This window comes from Podarcis cretensis (genome assembly GCF_951804945.1).
Source record: "Podarcis cretensis genome assembly, chromosome: 1".
Taxonomy (NCBI): Eukaryota; Metazoa; Chordata; class Lepidosauria; order Squamata; family Lacertidae; genus Podarcis; species Podarcis cretensis.
The window spans coordinates 110,203,422-110,218,775 of NC_137170.1; the positions used below are offsets into that span (position 1 = coordinate 110,203,422).

General features: G+C 41.8%; 1 protein-coding gene across 8 annotated transcripts in view; it reads left to right on the top strand.

Annotated features, from left to right (window-relative positions):
• The window catches only part of SLC4A10 (solute carrier family 4 member 10), a 173,680-nt gene that overhangs the window by 106,333 nt on the left and 51,993 nt on the right, over nucleotides 1–15,354 (top strand). For 3 of the 8 annotated variants that reach the window (XM_079976521.1, XM_079976524.1, XM_079976523.1), the window contains 3 exons: nucleotides 4,563–4,751; nucleotides 8,603–8,694; nucleotides 11,234–11,332. In XM_079976521.1, the coding sequence (XP_079832647.1) occupies nucleotides 4,563–4,751; nucleotides 8,603–8,694; nucleotides 11,234–11,332 (380 nt within the window). The remainder of the gene's footprint in view (nucleotides 1–4,562; nucleotides 4,752–8,602; nucleotides 8,695–11,233; nucleotides 11,333–15,354) is intronic. The other 5 variants (XM_079976525.1, XM_079976528.1, XM_079976527.1 and 2 more) reach the window with 3 other exon arrangements.

The following is a 15,354-nucleotide window of genomic DNA, read 5'->3' on the forward strand; positions in this document are numbered from 1 at the left end:
GCAATTTTAGGGAAAGCAGGCTGCAGGGGAAGGGTATGAAAGGCAAGTCCCATTTCCACAAGCAGAAGTCAGTTGCACAAATGGGATATCACAATTAGATGTCACCCTATATTTAATTTAGCTGAGCCGCTTAGATTCTGATTTTCCTTTCTAAAAACATAAGAGGACCAAGGCAGAATCAACACATATGTTTTAAAAAAAGGCTGTGAAAATGCTTTTTAAAAATAAGTTTTTAAACAATTAATTTAAATTTGCCATTAGCTCACCAGTGCCATCTAGTGTCACATTTGTGTAATGCACTTAAAGCGTTATACAGTAGTACAGGGGTCAGCAAACTTTTTCAGCAGGGGGCTGGTCCACTGTACCTCAGGGGACTGGGCTGTATTTTTTTTGGGGGGGGGGAAATGAATGAATTCCTTTGCCCCACAAATAACCCAGAGATGCATTTTAAATAAAAGTACACATTGTACTCATGTAAAAACACGCTGATTCCCAGACTGTCTGTGGGCCGGATTTAGAAGATGATTGGGCCGGATCCGGCCCCTCTGCCTTAGTTTGCCTACCCATGCAGTAGTATCTCCAGTTACGTAAACTTTGGGATGTGAAAGCGGCAAACCTGGAAGTATGTTATCGGGTTTTGCCATGCACAGAAGCAGTCCTCTGGTTGCAAAAACCTCGGGATCCGGCCGGACCTCCAGAATGGATCACATCTGCAACCGGAGGTATTTGGAGCTGTATAGATGAGTCCCAAGCCACTGGTCCATCTATTTCAGCATCCTGTTCTCACAGGAGCCACTCATTCATTCACCCTTCTGGGAATGAAACAATGCTCACATTCATTGATAAGGGACTTCCCATCTCCCCCTTTTCCTCTGCAACCGACTGTGCTACTCCTAAATTTGGTCATTTGGCAATGGTGCTGGATAGGCTACAGGCGCTGCAGATGGAGGGTGGAGATTGCGTAAATGGTCCTCTCCTATATGTGAATCGAGGACCAATGTAAGATGCAGTGTGGTGCCTTTTTACTTTTGTTTTCTTTATTAGTGAAAGACTCCATCCTACATTCTTGTCGGTATGACACACAGACACTAGGATTTCCATTACATTATGTTTGGAAATGACTTCATGACCATTTTGAGATCACACGGCTTACAAGGACACCACAAGCTATTTCTTATCAAATAAAATAGTTTAAAATAATAATAATAATGATAATAACCTGTTAATAAAAACTCCCTCACCCTTAAGCATTGCACAGAAAACAGTAAGAAAAGAGTAATAACATTCTATAAAGTAGAACGGATCACAAATTTTTAAAAGTCTTGCATTTTCAGTTTGTAAGAGTCCTGTTATCGATTTTTCATACCAATGGTCTAAACAAAATAATGTATGTGCTTTCTCAAATAAATAAATAAATGACTTTTTATGGCAGTCTGATATAAAGTATGTGTGTGTGTGTTTGCATAAAACGACTGGTAGAATAATATTTCCAGTGAGCGCTTTCTTTCCCCCGTCCCCTGGTCCCCCAAATCCTTTGACCCTTCCTCCCATGCACTTTCCCACTCATTAACCCATTTTTCATTTTTTGCTAAACAGCTCCCAGGCTGCTGTGCTGGGTACGCCCTGAAATCCAAACCTTTATACAGCTTCTTAGGTTAATTCTGTGTCTCTTAGCAACCTTTTCTTAATATTGGCATGGATACATTCCACTTGTTGTTTGGCCATAAGAAATGTCTACACTTTTGTTTGTTACCTTCCTGAGCATTACTTGAGTCCCACCACATTTTGCTTTTACTAGCAAAGAGTATTTTATTTTTTTTACCAAGAAGTACGCTGTATGTTCCATCTACACCTTGCTGTCGATGCTGATGTCCCCTGCCCCTTAAAAGCTGCATCCACAGCAACAAAATGTCCCAGCTCAGCCCTGTGTCCATGCATTGTTATTTGTTTATTTCATAAAATTTATACACTACTTGATTGTCAACAGCAACAACAACCCAAAGCAGTTTCTACAAATAAAATAGTAAAATCAAGAGAGAGAAAAATACAACCCTGCTTTAAAACATACAAAAGTTAAAATGCTAAAACAGATGAAAAATTACCTCAACTTTTGAAGCATCTGGGTAGGCTTTGTCTATACAGGAATGTTTTTAGCAGACACCGAAAAGAGTACAGTGGCAGGGAGTTCCAAAGTGCAGGTGCTGCCACACTAAACAGTTGAGTTCCTATAAATGTGGAATGGGTGGCATCTTCAATAGTGCCCAATTCGATTGTGCATTGAGTGTGGGTATCTGCATGGGGAAAGCCAGTGCCTCTGTAGGAGTTGGAACTCTGTGCAAGACTTTCCGTCTGCAGAAATCCACACCTTAATCTTGAAGATGATCACAAGTTTGACTAATCCTGCCTGTTTTTGACACCTTAATTGCGTATCTGTGTGCTCTTCTTGGTTCATGACGAGAGCTTACTGGGAGATGTGGGATTGCAGAGAGAAAGAAAAGCTCACGAGCAAAAGAGTTCATGACTCAACATTCATGGTGTCAGAAGTTTTGAGTGGCACGGCTTCTCCTAATGAATATGCTAAAACACTTGCTGCTCAGTTAGCTTGCTTTAGTGAGAAACTTGCTTTTGACTTTTAAGCCTTAATTGCCAGTGGAAAGGCTGCCTTCCTCCTCCCAGATCTCTAAAAGCTCAACAGGACAGCATCTTAATATTGAGTAGCCTCCATCCTCAGTCTCTCCTCCCTGCTGCCCCACCTCCATTCTAGTATATTAACTTTATTATTACGGAACTTCCTCTGTACACATTATGCCTTTTACTTATTCATTACTTACAAATATTAACAATCGCTGCGGATGCCTGGGAGGGTTAGAGAACGCAAAATAAAAACAACCGGCCCAATAATAAAACACAATGCATGCAATGCAGCTAAAACAAACGGAGCAGATTAAACAAGTAATCAGCTCACACAGCTTAAAAAGCTTGGGCAAGTAAATCAAGTCTGAAAGTGGTGCTTAAATGATAGCAGCATCAGCACCAATCAAAGGGGTGGGGGAGCACTTGGGAGAAGGTTCTATCCTGTATCACTCACTGCAGAGCAAGCTTCTCCAATGCAGAGAAGATGCTCCTCTGAGGTTCTGAGGGCATGGGCAGGCTGATGAGGGGAAGAGGTTCCTTCAAGTATTTGGGTTCCAAGCCGATTATCTATCTATCCCTGAATTTTACATGCGCACTAAGTCTGAGATTGATGATACACAGCCAGCAGGGTGCTCACAGTCCCCTAATGTGTTTCGTTGAGCTCAGATGAGCTCTTGTTAGTAATCTGAGAATTCCTGTTTTAAAAGCTTCTGGCTTTAAAAAGAGAGAGAGCAGATTTTAAACACTGCAGTGGGTACGCGTCTGACCATGACGTTGACGTACGATTGAGAAATACCCGCCGTGGTCTTGAGTTCCTAGTCCTTTCAAAACCCAAAAGACCATTTCTTTAAGTGGCACTGAAATTGCCACCATGTTTCTCTTGCAATATTTATATGGTCACTGATATTGTGGACCAGCAAAGTTCACCCCTGGCCAATGTACATTCGGATTTCAAAGAAAACTCTGTTGAGCAAGAGATGTTGAAAGCTGCTTCTTCTGTAGCTCATCTGAATATTTGATGGAGATTAGAGGAACAAGGACCCAGTTGCAAAGCAGAGGAGGTGGGCAAGGTTTAAAATGAAGAGATGAGAGAGGGGCACTTTATCCTTCCCCAATCCAATTTCCCTCTTGAACCTCCTCCCTGCCCTTGGCTATGATGGAAGAAAAACACACCCAGAATCCCACCAGCTGGGGAGGAAGTGGTGAGTGATGTGGTGTGCCCGATTTCCTCTCATCACTTCTCTGCTTCAGATCATTCCCTTAATCCCACTGCTTTGCAGCTGTTTGGAGAGCAAAATTCTAAGACCCATGCTGTCCACTGGATACATAGCTCCACCATCAGAAAAGCTACGTTGTGGCGTTTCATCAGTGAACAAAATGTTGACAGCAAGTGAGTGTTGCATAACTATGAAGACCAGCTTCCTGGAAGCCAGCTGCTCTCATCCAAGCATGAGCAGTTTCCAGAGGCGTGCGAAGACTTTTTATTTGGACTGGGTTTTTCGTCTCCTGTTAAAATTATGTATGCAGAACTTTATGGCATCACGTTCCAAGCCCTAGGAATAGCCAAGGGTGTTGGTGGGAAGGGGTGAAAGGAGAAGAGTTGGAGAATAAATGCACACATCTGTGCATTGCAGGGCAATCTATGAGAAAGCCGAAGGCATGTTCATATTTGGTTACCTGTTAATCTACATATACAACAAACTTTGCTGGGTTCGTTAAGAATGACAGATTTGGGAGTTAGTCTATCTCACCCAGAAAACATTGTGCTATTATGGGGCGACATGCAATGGCCCAAATATTTTGTTGGATTTCTGAACCGGGAATTCCTCAGTCATGTTTGCTAGTTCTCCTGTTGTTGTTGTTGCTATTTGACTCCTTGTGATCCTAGCTCCTGGTGTCATTAGATCATTTGCCTTTTATATTTTCAGACATGATTCTTGATCAGCAAGTAGGCTCAGGACAGCTCAGCGAAGATGTTCGCCACAGGGTGCACGAAGCTCTGCTCAAACAGCACCACCATCAGAATCAGAAGAAGCTAAGCAATAGGATCCCAATAGTCAGGTCCTTTGCTGATATTGGCAAGAAACAGTCTGAACCTCATTCCATGGACAAAAATGGTAAAGTGTCATGTTATTTCAGTAATAATTACTGGCAGCTCTTGCAAGCTATTTGTCAGATGAAACACATGTATTGCACACCTTCAAACCTGAAAGCGATTGGCACCCCAGCTTTAAACTACTGCCTCTTCCTGGCACAACATCACTGCAACACCTGTATAACCTATCACATTAGAGAGCATTCTTCTCTTTAGTTTTTTCCTTTCTGATCATAGTGAGAGCAGGCTGTGGTCCATTCACTTTGGAAAGCTAACACTGCGAGATATGGGAATAGGACTTTCTTGGCAGTGTCCCAGGAATTACAGAAGAGTTTCCTGATAGGGTTTGCCAACCTGGTAAGCAGACTGAAAGGCCAACAGGGCAGCTTGTGCAGTCCTTCTGTTTATGCCAGGTGTTCAGGGATGTGCTCTAGTTTAATTAGTTTCTCAATTTTCAGTTGAATTAGATTCTGTTTTTACACTAGGTTTTTCCCCCTCCTCCCCTGTTGTTTTGGTATATATACTGTAGCCACAAATACTTGATAGCTTGCAAATGGATCATACAGTACCTTTATTGATTTCGATTGTAAGCCATTTCATGTTTTGTAATATGCAGTGGAGAAGGTATTTGCAGTAGGACGTCAAACAAAGGTTTTGTGGTGTTATGCAGATGTGGCTGCAGTTACACCATTTCCCAAGTGATAAAGAGTTGGCACCATCAAGTCCCTGAGATCAGAAAGGGTGGCATTTTCAGACTAGGGAAAATCTAATTATATTGTCTTCAAGAGACTGTCCTTGTGCCATAAGACAAAGCCCTCAGTCAAGCTGAAATCAGTCAACTCCAGGTAAGCTGTTTCAGGATTGCAGCTGAAATGCCTGAAGGTATAGTTTGCAGATTACTTAAAGCTGATATAGTTATACCTAAGATTCTTTTTGACAGTGGCAATGGTGTGTGAGTAAGATCAAAACAGGTACTGTATATTCATATTCTGTGTTCCATAAGGATACATCAAGCCTTCATAAAGTATGTGATTAGGCTTTAACGCAATTGCAAATTATAACACAAGTCAAGAGATGATTCCATTGATGTTTCAAATTCCTACTCATTAAGGGTAATTATTTCCAATGTTACAACAAATATATATATATATTTTAAAAGATTCTCAGAAAAATTAAGCACATGTAGGAAGTGTTGCAAGTAATGGGCAGGGCAGACTTGCTAGGGCACTATGTGGATGAATTTAGACAGCAAAATCCTGGATCTGGGAGGGCATTTTCCTGGTAGTACTTTCAAAGCTTCCAGCAATGTAAAGCACAGATTCTTAGATTGCATTTGGAAATAGAAGCAAGTATGACCCTTCTTTAAAGTGAAAGTACTCTGGGCTTCAGTTGATGCTTTTTCCAAAATGCCGAAGCCTGCCATTGTGCCATGCTTACATATTATCAACTGCTGATTGCTTAAAACTTACTTACACTGAGATGCTATGCCTTTGTCTGAACTATACTATTTTTGGCTGCTGGTATGGGGCTTACATGATTCAGTGCTCTTCCATATAAAAAAATTCCTTCACACACAAAACTAGATATAAAGGAGAAACGTTCTAGTGTTCTAGTCTAGATTTTTTTTCTTGATGTGCTTGATTTTTTTAATTATTATTATATTGGGGGAATCTTGTGAGCCGCTCCCTGCAATATGAAGTGCTGCAAGTTTGATACAGTTGACAGCCTCAGTGAGAATTAGTTAGTTAGATTTATTCCATTTTAGGAAGCAGTCATTAAAAAAACCTAGTGTAGTTTTGTTTGCAAAGAAGCCTAAAAGCCTTGCTAATGTTTGAGACCATGAGGCATCCTCAAATAAATGGCCATGGCCAATATATATAATAATCAGTACATAACTTAGGTTTAGGAGGTGATGTTTCATGATCTCAAGTCTTGCTCATTTTGAGGATCTAAATTTCTTATATTGGTCATCTTTTGTTTATTTTATTTATTTGTAATGTTTTAGCCATTCTTTCTTTGGGATTCATATTTTCAATTTTGTATCAGTCACCACAAATAGTAGTCTTGCAGTCCAGTCTCCACAAAGTGCTGAGCTAGAACATATAGCAGTGAAAGAAATGGGATTTGTGCTAGGACACTGACTTTAAATGGGCCAAAAGCTTATGAGAATTCATTCCCAGAAACTGTGTTCAATAGTTGATGAATAGCTGAAGTAATAATGTGCCATTGAGCATGTGCAGAGTGGTACCAAGTAACCATGGTCCACCCTATCCACACATTTAGGGTTTTCAGGACATCTTGTGTGGCTCCAGCTCCAGCAGATCTCTTCTTAGAACTCAACAGTCACATGTTATCTATTTAGAATCTCTGTTTAAGATTGCTGTCCTGCATTCCTTCAGTGTTTAAAGCCATTTCATGTTTGCAACATCTGATCAAGTCTGGCATCTCTCCTCTCAGTGTAGTGAGTCTTTAGCTGCCTATTTCCCACCCCCACCCCCTTGTACATTCATCCTTTTCTATTTTACTGCTCTTGTTATTTTTTTTAAAAAATACTTGCAGTTCAGTCTCTTGAAATAAAGGTCACGTATCTCTTGATCACCTTCACCTCATAGTGAACCCTTTCTTCTCCCTATGTTCTTGTTTGTGCCCATGAATAACTAACTGTATGTTATCTAAACTCTGCTGTTGTGTCAGTCATCTTCACGTTTCTTTATTTTGGTCTGTCTTTGTTGTATCTGTCTTCTAACAGGCTCATCTCATCTCTCTACCTCCCTCATCTTCTAACCTTTGGGTTCTCTAAGCTCCTTGAAGGTTCAGAGGTAGTGTACTACAAAACTATCTTGCATGAGCTTTAGGCCAATTCAAATGTTCATTCATGTTTTCACATCCGTTTCTTCCAGCATGATGTTTTTCATTGTTAATCTAGTCAATCACTTGATCTTCAGGGTTTCTGCCAGAATGTTATTAATAGCTATTCCAGCTTAGTTGGACTCTTTTTTATATACACAAATGAGAGAGACATACAGAGTCTTAACACATTTCTGTTCAGATGGTAGAAATCACTGTTGTGTTGGTATGATTTATTTTTATGTTCTTTTTTTAAAAACACATTTAGGTTGAATAAAAATGCAGGGTGGTTCGTACAATAAATCTTGTATCTTAACACTGTATAAACTTGCATCCGTTTTACATCAATTGAACTATCATGGTTTCTTCCAAAGGTTCCTGGGCATTATAGTTTGGTTAGGGATTACTCCAGGCTTTGGCAACCTGGTGCCCTCTGGATGTTTTGGGGTGCAGTTTCCACCTGTTTGCAACCCTGCAGTTATGCTGGCTTTTAGTTCATATTATATGGGAGGCCACCAAGTTGTTGAAGACAGCCCTGCACGTACCCTCACAGAACTACAATTCCCAGAGTCCTTGGGGGGAGAAAGCATGGCTATTAAACAGTTTAAGGCTGCAATCCCAAACACACTTATTAGGGTGTAAACTCCATCGATCACAGTGGGGCCTTCTTTTCCAACAAAACATGCATAGCATTGGTCTGCAGGATCTGTAAATAATTTCAGAGGCCTCAAAGTATGCCCTCTGACAGTGGCCAGCTAGATGCCCTGATAACAATGCACAGCTGGATTATCTCAGTTGGTCCACATTGTTTTGAAAACGTTTGGGATAGTGGGGAAATATGTATTGCTCTGCTCCTACAAGCAATTTGGGTTGAGAACATGGTATGGGAAAAAGGCATTCGCCTTTTGAGTCCATGTTTCACATGCCTAGAATATGAAGCATATGTGATACCCTTAAACACCTCTTTCATTTTTATTATAATAATACAGATAATTGTTAGTATTCTGTAATAACAATTTTTTCCAGCAGGTCAGCTTGTTTCCCCGCAGTCTGCACCAGCCAGCATTGAAACAAAAAATGACGTGAGCAGAGAAAACAGCAGCGTTGATTTCAGCAAGGTAAGACTTTTACCGTCTTGAATCTTTGGATGGTAAGGATGTAGTTTAGGTGTGTTCAATAAAGCATGTCTCATCTCAGTGTTATGAGTTGTTGCCTGTCATTGTTTCATACCACACATATTTTACTTAGAATAAAAGGGGGTGGGGTGTTTAATAATGTAAAGTAAACCATTTTTTCCCCTTGAAAATGTTGGGTCATTTCATTCCATACCACTGTGAAGACATCATGAAACTTTAGAAGAGACTGTTTAGTGTCTTTAGAAGAGACTGTTTAGTGAGTTTGAAGATTTTTCGAGGGCCCGTGAGAAATCAGCAACAAGGGAATTCTCTCAGGCCAGTCGCATCTCTGACAATGGAACAGGGGAAAAGAGCAATGCTTGTGTCTTGCTCCAAGAGAGAGACTCGGAACATTTTTCTGCAGCATCGTCCAGATGCATGCATTTGCCTTTCCCAGATGCCTGCATTTGCCTGCAACCCCAGAAGTAATAGACAATGAAAGCAGCCCTACATTTCCAAGAGCTAAAGAGCCAACTAGTCTTGTACCAGTGGAATCCTCGGGGCTCTTTGGTCAAGGTTCTTGCACTAGACTTCCACTTTCTTCTCATTGGCTGCTCTGTTGTTATTGAGTGGCCTGTAGCTCTGGTAGAACATGTAGCTTTCCACATAGAAGGTCTCAGGTTCCATCCTTGGCATCTCCATGGAGGGCTGGGAAAGACCTCTGTCTCAAATCCTGCACAGCCATTGCAAGTCAGCATAGACAATAACAATCTAGGTCGACTAATGGCCTAATGGTATAAGGCAGATTCCTGTGTTCCTTACCTTCAAAAATGGCTTCTGCCAGTTCTTTCTTGGGATGAAGCCCACTCCTTAGAGTGTCCAGGACTAGCTAGCCAATGAAAGAAAGTGGAATCCATCACAATGGGATTCTTTGTTTAGAAACTCCAGTCTGCAGGTCTAGAAAGGCCCATCAGGTCTTGCCATTTGGCTCACCCACCTGCCCCACACCCTGCTGCCAAATGTGGGGCAGGTAAAAGACACCGTTGGGTGAAAAGGAGTGTGCAGGTGCCATCAGTTGGCAGCCCCTGCAGATCTCAGCATTTTACCTTTCAGCTGATCTTTGGGGCTTGCATAGGGCTGCACAGGGACTTCAGTGCACACCATCATGTAAAAGTGGGTCACCTGACATCACCGTGACATTGGGTGATTGGCAGGGGATTGTCCACCAAGTGGCGGGAGAGGTAAGGATCTGGCCCACCAGCTGGATCTAGTTCCCCATTCCTGGTTTAGAGAGCCACATTTTCTGGCTGCCCCCAGGACTATCTGATTCATTATTTCAATGCTGAAATTTATATGAACATTTGTACTGCCCTACAATCATAGCCAGGGACACGGGTGGCGCTGTGGATTAAACCACAGAGCCTAGGACTTTCCGATCAGAAGTCGGCGGTTCGAATCCCAGTGACAGGGTGAGCTCCCGTCGCTCAGTCCCTGCTCCTGCCCACCTAGCAGTTCGAAAGCACGTCAAAGTTAAGTAGATAAATAGGTACCGCTCCGGTGGGAAGGTAAACGGTGTTTCCATGCGCTGCTCTGGTTCGCTAGAAGCAGCTTAGTCATGCTGGCCACATGACCCAGAAGCTGTACGCTGGCTCCCTCAGCCAATAAAGTGAGATGAGCGCCACAACCCCAGAGTTAGTCACGACTGGACCTAATGCTCAGGGGTCCCTTTACCTTTACAATCATAGCCACGCCCCCTCCATTTTTTGTCTTGGCTAAACCGAAGTTCAGATGTTGCATTTTCAGAGGCAAGAGTGGCTGTTGAAGCCAGTCCCATGTTGCTAAATTGTGTGTGATGGCGAGGAATCCTCTGTAGTTTTATTTTAGTCCTAATCTGTTACCACTTATGCTGGGGCAATCACTTTGCCTTTGGTACACAGCTCTGGAGTAAAATGGATTCTGGAGTACATTTGGTTTTTTTCTGGAAGATCTGTGCATCAGACTACAATCTTGATTTCTTAGCCTGCCTGCCTACAAGCCAGGTGATTGCAAAATCACAGCCAGGTTTTAGACCGCAAGCTAAATCCTATCTCCTGCGCCATGCCATGATATTTCGTTGCTTACTGCAATGAATGCATCACAGCATTGGCTGTTGAAAGAGCACCAGGGGGAAAAAGTGGAGACCTAGTGCTTGCCTGATTGAGAACCCTTGCCATGTCTTTTTGGAGTGGACAGTTTTCACTACAAAGGTGCCCTGAAAGCACATTTGCATGCGATATAGGTTTGACACCTACAGCCACACTGGTTGGCCTCAGCTGACCATAGCTTGGGGTGAACGCAGACTGGTAGCAGGATATTTTTTCCCCAACCATGATTCTCTTCTAAGGGAATTGATGCGAGCAGTGCTTTGAATCCGTTGTTGAATGTGACATCCAGTCAGTGTAACTGAGCCAGAAACTAGTTATGTGCTTGCTCCATCTGGTGCCAGACAGAATATGAGAAGCAGCTTTTTGTACCAGCTGAAGTCTGTTAATTGTGCGTGCAGGGACTAGGAGACCAACAAAAAGGGCATAACAGTAGTCTATTTGGGATGAAACAAAGACATGAAAAAGGACACCTTCATCAGGAAGAGAGAGAGAGAGAGGTGAGGACCTACTCTGGCTATCTTTCTACAGTGATTGCAATCAGAGTCTATTTCTAAATGTCCGTACTGGGTTCAAAACCATGCTATGTCACTGCAGTTGGCAAAAGCACAGATTTTGTACACAACATTCACATTTTTTGAAAAAGCAAATACCCCACAACCCTTCAACTGCTCTGAAGGCTGAGGATAAGCTCCCACATATATAGAACATTCAAATGCGGTTGTGGGGCGGGGAGCAAAACAAACAAATAAATCCAGACAAACATATAGAAAATTCTGCAAGATTCCCAAAGAGAACCTCACTAAATATTGCCTTCCAGTTCAAGCCTATACATGCCTGCTCAAAAGTAAGTACCATTGAGTACAGTGGGGCTTACTCACAGGTAAGAGTGTTTGAGGTATGAGAGACCCTAATTAAAAGTGAATTTTAAAAAAGGAAAGTCATAGACTCTCTGGAAGATATTCAGAGATATTTAGGCTCCGGGGAGCCCCCATCAAACATATTGGCCGCTGGACAGACATGCAAAAAGGATATTGCCTTCCTTTCTCCTCGAGAGTATTGACAAAACTCAGACTTTAAGCATGCAGGCTTACCATAACTATGCATGTGGGGACTTACAAAACGTGGGGCGTTGAGGGTGGCAAACAGCCCTCTATTTAAATTTCAAGTTTCATGAACATTCATTTCACGAGCTAATATTGTGCAGTGAGAAGAATGTTGGATCTAGGCTCAAATCTCCATTCGGCCACGGAGGTTATGGGGTTAGTCACACTCAGACCCACTTCAAATGTCACGCTAAGACAAATGCTCAAACATGTGAGCATTTATACTCCTAGAAAGGAGATTGCTCCTGTGCTCCATCCCCCTGCTGCTGCGCTGCCACGAGCTAAGCCACTGTTTGCCTTAGTGTGTCCAAACAAGGGGTCATGGTTTGACTCGCCCTTAGGCAAACCATGGGCTGTAACCAAGCTTTGTTCTTGGGTTCACAGTTTGCCTGAAGGTGACCGACACAGATGATGTGCTAAGCCAAATCATGACTTGCCTCACTGCAGCAGGAGGGTCGTAGGAGAAGCAAAGTGACCGCCATCACCTTTCTGGGAGCTTGTATTTGCAGCAAGCATCAGACAGACATAGATGGTACTTGCTGCCTTGTGTCTCTTTCATTTAGCAGAGGATCTTAGCTGTCAAAGGTTGTCAAAGGTTTACCTGCTAGAAGCTCTTCCTCACTGCAGCATCTTATTTCCCCAGTTGCACTCCCGCAAGCTTCCCATATATTTCACTTGAAGTCGTACTATAATATTAATGTCAGAGACATTTTTTGGTAGAAAGCAAACAATAAATGCAGTAGTAGTAGTAGTAATAATAATAATAATAATAATAATAATAATAATAATACACTTGCTGGTCATAAAGCCTAATGGCCACTGTTGATTCATTATGCTTTATGGAAACCCCCTCCCCTCTGTAAATGAAATGTCACAAATACTTCATAACTTACCATAAGCCTCCATTGATGTTTGAGGAAACATTGATGTGGTAATCACGGGTGGGTTCTCAAGGGATTGCCTCATTTGCTGGCCAATTATTTTTGCAGTTGGCGGAGGTGCTGCAGATTCAATTCTTGTGTGTGTGCGTGCGCCATATTCTCCTTTATGGCAAAGGACATGAAAAATTGGCAGGAGAAATGTCCTTCCGGTCTGCATGCACCCACATTCCCCGGAAGCAGCTATGCACAAAAGCACAAAATAAAGAATGCATTTGCCTGCTTCTACATGCTTCCTTAAGGCCCTGTGTTTTTTGGACTGGTGAAATTTTGATCAGTGGAAATTGGGGAGCATGTGCGCATGCTGTGTGTGTCCATGGAGAAATGCATCGTATACACATGCACATAGTCAGGGGTGCCAGCTTGAATAAAATATTGGGGGGGGTGTCCCCAGGTAAGCCCCGCTCCACATAATCAATTACATGACACAGCACAAACACATTATTTGAATGGCAGTGCCCATCAACTTTTGAAGGGGCCTCAGATATTTTATGGGGAGGGGAAAGGGCCCTCACTCCCTAGGAGTTGGTTCCTGTGAACACAATTCCTCCACAGAAAAGCACTCCCACTGTATACGAGTCCTCAATTAGAGCCTTTCAATCAAAAGTCACTCGAAATCCCTTCCAAGCGTGTACATATGCTTTCCTCCATCTGTGGCAGACCCCTTTCTGAAAAGTCGTCACAATTTTAAGTACTCCTTGATGATAATTCCTTGGGACTGGATCAATATATAAACTTAAAATTATTTTCCCATAAGGGATATGTATATAAGATGGCAAAAAAACAACAACACAACAGTGAAAAGGGGCTTTGTTTGGCCTTATTTTTTGGGGTGGGGGAGATGTTCAAGTTTTGAGAGAGATTTCATGACACAGACAACTCCATTACGCTTAAATTCTGTCTATGTGCCAGAGCCACTTGCAAGAAAGCAACTTTGTAAACAGTATTGAAGACACTGCACACTGGCGCTGACAGATGGCAGTGAGATAGACATTAAAATGGTCACTTTAACAGTTTATATTGGATTTGGTCACTGTTTTTGTGTTTAGATTGGTAATGGGAAAGCAAATGGGGAAAAGTATTGCAATTTGAAATTCTCAAAATATGAAGCTGTGATATCAATTTGAACATGTTGTTTTGTGAATCACTGTATTTTCCTCTTCATAACATTTAGAAAGGTACTATAGGGAGAATGCAAATAGAATATGCTTACAAACGCCAGACAGTTGCCACTGTGAAATCAATGAAAGAAACCAAGAGGGAAAAAAATATTTAAAGCCTTTACATAATTTGACCAGTTTTGCTAACTAGGAACTAATCCTTCTAGCAACCAGGAATTTTAATGGCAATAGAGAATCGATGCACAGTTTGCCTACACTTTTAGCTTTTATTAAACCAATTTATTCTGGCTGAAAAGTCAAATTTGATTTCAGTTCTTTTGTAATCAGAGTGAGAAGGAAAGGTAGGTATTCTAGAATATAGGCAAATGCAAAATTGTAATTTGCAAATCATAACACTTTGGCCAGAAATGGCGGAACTTACCAGAAGAATAAGAAATCAAGATAACAAACTTTTTATAAAAGAATGGGAATAGTTTATTGAATATTTACAGATAAATTGTAAACAGATAAAAACACTGGCAGGATTATTGTAATAGCCTGCAGCTACATAAGAGAGAGAGTGTGTGTATATATATATATATATATGAATGATAAATAAGTTAAGTAAATTTGGATATGCAGAAGATATTAAAAAGAAATTTAAGGAACCACAGAAAGAGGGGAAAGGAAGTAAAATTTTAAAATGTGAAAATGATTGTATGTATCTGAAAAGTGTAAATAAAATTTAAAAAACCAAACAAAACCCCCACTTTGCCCAGAAAGTATTGATATTTTTAATTACTAGTTAACAGGGCTATACCATGGCCAGAACATATACCATATGCTATTAAGGCATAACTATTCAGGTGGCGCTGTGGTCTAAACCACAGAGCCCAGGGCTTGCTGATCAGAAGGTTGGCGGTTCGAATCCCCGGGTGAGCTCCCATTGCTCGGTCTGTGCTCCTGCCAACCTAGCAGTTCGAAAGCACGTCAAAGTGCAAGTAGATAAATAGGTACCACTCCAGCGGGAAGGTAAACGGCGTTTCCATGCGCTGCTCTGGTTTGCTGGCCACATGACCCAGGAAGCTGTATGCCGGCTTCCTTGGCCAGTAAAGCAAGATGAGCACCGCAATCCCAGAGTCATCCATGACTGGACCTGACGGTCAGGGGTCCCTTTACCTAACTGCCAACTATTATGCATAACTACCTATATTTTGCTGTTGGTATGGCTACACGGAGGAGGAATTTAGGGCATAATAGAGCCATTGCTATAATATGGTACCTATCATCCTTACATTTGTATTTGCCAGAGTATCAGCACAGAAGTTCCTATCAATGGGGGTTCTTTCCTTCGCTCACCTTTTTTCTCAATAGAAAG